The sequence below is a fragment of the Poecilia formosa genome, unplaced genomic scaffold (genome assembly GCF_000485575.1).
Source record: "Poecilia formosa unplaced genomic scaffold, Poecilia_formosa-5.1.2 Scaffold449, whole genome shotgun sequence".
Classification (NCBI taxonomy): domain Eukaryota; kingdom Metazoa; phylum Chordata; class Actinopteri; order Cyprinodontiformes; family Poeciliidae; genus Poecilia; species Poecilia formosa.
This window is the reverse complement of record NW_006800388.1, coordinates 450653-457726: the sequence shown is the minus strand read 5'-3', so window position 1 is coordinate 457726 and position 7074 is coordinate 450653. Positions and strand designations below refer to the sequence as shown.

The following is a 7074-nucleotide window of genomic DNA, read 5'->3' as shown; positions in this document are numbered from 1 at the left end:
GCTCTTTGTCCAGAAGTGAACTAGGATAGTTTTGTGAAAGCATCAAACATCATGGTAAAGGTGTGAGATGGGATGGACGTCTTTGTCCTCTGTGACTTTGTCTTGTCCTCGTCCTGCTGCTCTTTGTATCAGAGCTAATCAGGATTAGCCTTCACAGATCATCTGCAGCTGCTCTCTGGGTTATTGATCATATTCGGCTCTGAGCAGCTCAGCTCCAGCCTGAACCCCAGAGACGACCTCTGACCTGTGTCCATCCCTGGCCCCCATCCAGACGTCCCGTCAGCATGGACGCCTGCGTGGCTGTCTTTGTGCCAGCACCGGGCCGTGTCATGGCTGTGTGTCATGGCGCTGTCCTGGTCCAGCTAATCCTGAGCTGATAATGGGATCTGCTGGCGCCTCCTGTCGCTCCAGCAGGAACGCTCCCATGGAAACAATCAGGCTGAGATGGGAACGCTGGACTGTTTCTAGACCTGACTGTCTTCCTGCTCAGGTTGTTCCAGAGGGAAGATTAAAATGTTTTCATCCTCAGACTCACCTGGAAACGAGCCACAGATTTACCTGAAGAGTTGCTTACCTGTTGCTCAACCTGAATCCTCCTTAATCATCTCTGTCATCATCTCTCGCTTTCTCTCCTCCTCATCCTCCTTTCAAATGGCCGCCGTTTGGAAACTTACACAGTCAGATTAGCAGCAAGAATTTGGTTTATTCAGCCTTTTATAGTAAAAGAAAACAGGTTAATTTTCATTCATTTGGAAATGTCACAATTTCAAACTAAATATTTAGCTTGCTGGCTAAACGTCTAGCATGATAAATATTTAGGTTGCTAGCTAAATATTTAGCTAGCACGCTAGCTTGCTAACTAGATATTTAGTTAATACACAAAATATTTAGCTTTCTAGTTAAATATTTAATTTGCAAACTAAATATTTCGTTAGTAACCATGACTTTAATCAATGCAGGAATAACACGGTGAAAATATGACTACAAAAGATGAACCTCCTTTTTATTTTCTCTGATAGGCTAAATAACCCAAAATATTGCTGCTAATATTTTGGTATAACTTTACAGACTTGTAAAGCAGAGGAGGCTCAGCGCTCAGGTTAGCTACACGAATCCTCTGAAAGGATTAAATACAGCCGCCTGCAACATTGTTTTGTTTTGTTTTAATAGAGACATTTTACAGACGGTGATCTGATCATCCTGCCAACAGACCAGGAGGAGAAAAACTCAAGCAGCTTTTGATGCTAATGTAACCTGGTTGTATTTCTCTTTTGTTATAATTACACAAAATGTTTTTTGTTTTTTTTGTTATTTGTCTTGTTCCTTATCTGACTGAAACAACTCTGTTATTGTTTTAACCGTGTTACTTTAAGATCGGAAGCCCCTCTTTATTTCTTCTTCTGTGGTATTGTCTTTAAATTGTTTGCGCCCCTTAGCCCCTCCCTTTTTGTCATGCTGTCCTGTGTGTGTGCTGTTTATTTTTCATCTAAATACATTCAGTTTACTTATACAGTAGATCTGTTAAGTTACTTTTTGTTTTGTGTAGGACTTGGAGCGGCGGCTTGTAACACGGTTGTTTTCTGTATTTTTCATCTTTTTAAAGTGTCACGGCCTGATCAATCAATAGAACCAGCACAACGCAGAAAGGATCCGGTTACACAAACAGAAACACTTTTTGTGTTCAGAGTCACAGACTTCCCACATGGCTTAACTTTAAATATTTATTTAGCCAGAAAAAGGAATAATAGATTACAGTATGTCCTGGGAACGCCTGTTTGATTCTAAACTCTGCTGCTTAGTGATCCGACCCGAAGCGCCTGGAGCCTGAAAAAGACGAAAGACTCGCAGTTGGTTATAGAACAAAACTCAAAACAACAGTTTGAACAAAGAAAATTAAACATGAACATCTTGTTATTGTCCAACATGGTGCGCAGGAATTTTATTATTATTATTACTGACGCTTTTGCTTTTTCAAAGTGCATCGCCTCAGATCGACCTGCTGGGGGCGCCGTGAGCTCTGCTGCGGTTGTGGGTTTGAGTCCCAGTCTGGGGCTTTCTGCATGGAGTTTGCCTGTTCGCCTGCGTGGGTTCTATGGGTGCTCCTCCTGCAGCCTAGACCAGCAATAATCTGTATTCTCATGTCTCTAACCAGTTGATCCCAGTTCAGGGCCCGTTTCCTTCCAGCTGTCTGTAGAAGCACACTCAGCTCTCAGAAGTTGAAGGAGTTTTTCATTCAGAAAGGCGTCAGATGGGTTCCTGGTAGTTTGTCAGGCCACTGTAGTTTGTCCATCTTGCTCCTCTGACGTTAATAATCTGAGGGATTGAGGCCTGACCTTCAGGTTAATCCTGTCAGCTCTCTCCAGGCTGCCACAGAGGAAATCCCCGCAGATCTGCGCCGGCTTTGCCACTTTCTGGGTCTCTGTGCGTTCGGCATGCTCAGCCTCCCGTAGAGTCGCAGGTAAGACGGCCGCTGCAGCAAAAACCGTCCGCAGTTCAATCCCAGAATTCAGTTCTCTGAGGGATGAAGCGTCGCTAAGAGCTGCTGAGGAGAGGCCTGGTTCTGGTCCGGTTTGCTTCTGGTCCGCTTTGGGTCCAGCTTGGTTCTGTTCTGGTTCTGGTCCGGATTGGGTATGGTCCAGTTTGTGTTTTGATCTGGTTCAGTTGGGTTCAGGTTTGGTTCTTGACCGGTTTGGTTCTGATCCCGTTTGGGCCGGGTTTGGTTCAGTTTGGGTCTAGTGTTGGTCCGGTTGGGATCCGGTATGGTTCTGATCCAGTTAGCGTTTGGTTCTGGTTTAGTTCTGGTTCTGGTCCGGTCACCAATCACAAACAACTGGAGGAAGTGACTTCCTGTCGATTCTTTGGTTCTGGACTGGCTGATCTGCTGAGTTAATAAGAGATGTGGAGGGTCAGTGACCCACTGACCTCTGACCCCGACCTGATGGTCTGTGCTGGCCCTTCGGTCTCTGCGTTGACCAGTGGGATTGTCTCCCCCCTGTGGAATTTCCTGGTAGTGCAGATTTGGCGCCGCCTGCCGGCCGCTCTGACGTTTCTGCCCCACAAGTTAAAAATATGAAAATTGTCGCGTCATTTTTCTGGATGTTTCACTAAACATAAAAACTACGTTCTTCATTCAAACCTTCAGAGCTCTGCTACACAGGTGAAGGGTGTGCTTTAACTAGGACACTGCAAAGATCACTTTGTGTTCAGTTTGTGATCATGGTGTTTGGTGGCATTGGGTCAATATTGATCTAAGGTGGCATTTAATTGCCAATAGGTCAAGGAAATATTAAAATGTAAAATAATAAAAATGTTTGCATAAATATGAAAGAATTCAGGTTAATAAAGACATTAAGTCACCATATTTATCATAATTTCCATTTTAAATGTTGCTTCAACAAGCTGCGTAGATATTTACTGTTTTGATCTCTACCTTTCATTCAATCATTAATTCACACTAGAACCACTAGAACCAGTAGAACCAGTATCTCTGCTGACTGGTGTGTCTCCCTGCAGGATGTTTTCCTGGGTGGTGAAGGTCGTTCCTCAGCCTGCTGAAGCTCCGGCTGCTGCTGTAAGAAAACACTCACTGTGCAAAAGTTTTAAACCAGGCCTGGCTGTTTTTGGAGCTCCAGCAGAACCAGTCTGTTCCTGGACTGGTTCTACTGGATCTCCAGCAGAACCAGTCTGCAGAAACAGTTCTGGGTTCTGGAATGATTTGGATGTTTCTCAGGATTCCTGAAGGTCTCTTTTTAAACTTTTCTCGTTTTCTGTCCTCATGTCCGCGCCGTTTGATAGCGATGCTACGCTACGCTGGTGTTCGTACAGGAAGTAGATCGCCTCAGGCAGAAGGACGGATCCTTTAGATTCCTGTCCAACAAATTTCACAGCAAACAATTTCTGAAGCAGAAATGAAACAACACAAACTAATAATGGTTTCAAAATGTTCAAGAAAAATGATTTTATTAATTTATACTAAAGAAATAAAACCTGAAAAGGGAATACCTGAAATGAAAAAGCAAATTAAATTAATGCAAAACCTATAAAAACCAAAAATAAGCAAAAGCCATAACAACCCAAACAAAAACCAACCAAGACATTCAAACCAAACCAAATGTTTTTCTGAGGAGGGAGAATGAAAAACACCTGCAGGAGAAAAGGGCAGAGACCTCCTGGAGGCGTAGTGTTTGTTAGTTAGTTAGTTAGTTAGTTAGTTAGTTAGTGCTGGACTGAGGATGAGTGAAGTCACACCAGTCTGTGTCTCTCTCGCTCTCTCTGCTCCTGGAGGAGTCGGTGAAGAACAATGAAGGTGAGGACGCTCCACCTGCTGATGTAAGCTGTTCCCTGATTGGTAGAGAGAGCCGCATGTTTATCATCATTTGACACTTTGCAGCCAAGAATGCTTCAGCGAAGAGCCCTGAGGAAGCCTCAGAGGACGGGTAAAGTATTCCTGCATGGCATGAACTTCATGCACCTCAGAGGTTTGACCTCTGACCTGTGAGGAACTTCCTCTGCAGCCAGAACAACGGGGGAGTGATGGGCTGGCTGTCCAACGGCTTCGTCAGCGCGCTGCCGCAGCCGCCGGGGTCGCCTCTGCTCAAGGGGTCCAATGCAGACTGCAGGGTCAGTACCAGAACCAGAACCTCTCCTGGTGCCTTCGCTGGTAAAACAGCCAGGAGTCTCTGTCACCTGGTCATGGAGAAGTTCTGACCCGATCAGAGGATCCAAACTGATTTACATTTCTAAAAGCTGGAATCAGCTCTGTCTGTATAAACTCGTTAGACATGATTCATTTCAGCCGATATTTTAACTTTATCACGATTTGCTTTCTGTTTTCCTCTGCTGTCCAGCCAGGAGACGATGGAGATCGGTATAAACTACTGATAATTTAAAGTTCAATAAACTCCTGATGGTTTAACGTTAACAGGATGAGTGAGAGGTTAAATTCACGGCTGTGTCTCTGACAGGAACGGCGTGATGGGCTGGGTCGCTCAGGGTCTGACCAAGGTTCTGCCTCAGCCGGATGAGAAGTACCGAGAAGCGGCTGAGACCCAGAATGCCGCCGAGGAGCACACCGAGGTGAGGCTCCGCCCCCAGCCGGGTCCGGACCCAGACTGGTTCGGTACCATCAAACATTTACATCAAGATCAGTTTGACTTCTCAAAGGCATAAAGATGTGTTTGATTTTCCTCTATTAGTTTTGTTATTTTATGTATTTTATCTCAATATCTTAATATTCTGGTGTCAAGAAAACTAGTTTTTGGCTCATTTTGTCATCCCGGATGTTTTTCTTTTCAACATAAATAATAAATTAGGTTCAAAACAATAAAAATATACAATCATTAATAAATATGAGTAAATTTAAATCTATATAATACGATGCCATTTTTAAAGTTATCAATTCAAAATTGAACAATTATTTAAGCTAATTAAGAGAAAAAAGTTCTGGAAACTTACATAAGATAAGAAAAAAAAAACGGCAGTTCATTTTTCAAAGCCAAATTTTCACCAAGCTAAAAGTTAAACCAGCTAAATATTTAGCTCCAATAAATATTTTGTTTTTGGTTAAATATTTAGATAGCTTGGAATAAAATATTTAGTTAGCAAGCTACCTATTTAGCTCTCTAACTAAATGTTTAGCTCCGTAGCTAGCTACGGAGCTAAACATTTATATAAGTAGATTATGAAAATAAAAGCTGGATTTTGATAACTCCTGCTGCTGAACGTCTCTGTTGCCTATAAAACGGCTCTTCCTCTGCTTTAAACTGAAATGTTGTTCAAAAAAGAGAAAAAAAAAAAACGACGATAGAGACATGAAGCGATTCGAAAGGAGTTTATAAATAGGTTCGGAAGACAGCTTTTATTTTGATAGTCCTCTTCCTGTTATGAGCACGTGAATTTGCATGTTAGCTAAATATTTAGCTCAGAGCTAATTACAACAATACATCTGGCTTGCTAGCTAAATATTCAGCTTCATATTAAAAATTTGCTTAAAATATTTTTTTTAGCTTGCTGAAATAAATCAAAACAATTTAAACTTATTTTGTAATGCTTGTTGTTGTTACAGGTGTTTGAGGCAGCGACAATGCCAGGTAGGCTTTCTAAACCCCGCCTCTTCCTGTTCAGTCAGGCAGAAATGATGCCGTTCCTCCAGATGACTGGATGTTTTATAATCCAGATTATGACCCGCTTCCTCACATCCCGGTGGTGGAGGTGGTGTCGGAGGAGGAAGTGTCGGAAGTGGAGAGTTTGGCTCCTCAGTTCCATCCAAAGTGAGTACAGGTCACCACAGTCAGAGCCGGTGTTCTGACTATCTGTCATACCTCATAAATCCAACACCTGGCTGATGCAACTGACCCAATCAGAAGCGATGGGTCTCCTGACCCCTGACCTCTGTCTGCAGCAGCAGGTGATGGAGTCGCACACAGCTGTTCTATCTTCTTCTGTCCTGCAGGGTGGTGAGCTGGATAAAGCAGATAGTCCCTCAGCCAGTGATTCTGCCCCCTGGTGGCGTACCTGTGGAAGCACCACCAAAAGTCTCTCGCTCCTCTCTAGACAAAGGTAGAACCACAGACATGAACACTTAGACGCCTCATGGAGCGCGTCGGCCCATTGCTGCGATACGTCTCAGCGTCCGCCATATTGAATGTGGCATCTCTGCCAGTAAGCTAATACAGGTAAATGGACCGAACTTCACAAAGTGCCGTTCTACAAAGTATTTTAAATTAATTCCTGTCATTGACACATTTTCTCACACATTAATATATTTGGTAATCAGAGAAATGACTAAAGAGAGTTTCTAACTTTTGATGTGATTATTTAATTGTTTCGGTGCATTTCTGAATAAAGAGCACAATGTTTTATTTGGTAGAAATTATTCTTATTTTTATATTAACATTGATGAACAGACACTTTTACAGTGTTTTATTAAATAATATATTTACATAATTCCATAATTTAATGTACATTTAACGTTTCAAGACAACAAATTATTTTCTTGTATTTATTTTTTATACATTATTGAGAAATGACTTTTGATCTATAAATCAGTCATTGTCAAACATTAAACTACATATT

At 42.4% G+C, this 7074-nt stretch overlaps 1 protein-coding gene across 6 annotated transcripts in view; it reads left to right on the top strand.

Moving 5' to 3' along the window:
• Positions 1 to 1817: 1817 nt before the first annotated feature.
• Positions 1818 to 7074, top strand: part of LOC103155817 (cyclic nucleotide-gated cation channel beta-3-like) — a 31721-nt gene continuing 26464 nt past the window's right edge. For all 6 annotated transcript variants that reach the window (XM_016663846.1, XM_016663845.1, XM_016663844.1 and 3 more), the window contains exons 1-10: positions 1818 to 2458; positions 3514 to 3571; positions 4285 to 4306; positions 4391 to 4436; positions 4515 to 4620; positions 4848 to 4867; positions 4965 to 5076; positions 6065 to 6089; positions 6176 to 6269; positions 6452 to 6558. In XM_016663846.1, the coding sequence (XP_016519332.1) occupies positions 3515 to 3571; positions 4285 to 4306; positions 4391 to 4436; positions 4515 to 4620; positions 4848 to 4867; positions 4965 to 5076; positions 6065 to 6089; positions 6176 to 6269; positions 6452 to 6558 (589 nt within the window). In that variant the 5' untranslated portion in view covers positions 1818 to 2458; position 3514. The remainder of the gene's footprint in view (positions 2459 to 3513; positions 3572 to 4284; positions 4307 to 4390; positions 4437 to 4514; positions 4621 to 4847; positions 4868 to 4964; positions 5077 to 6064; positions 6090 to 6175; positions 6270 to 6451; positions 6559 to 7074) is intronic.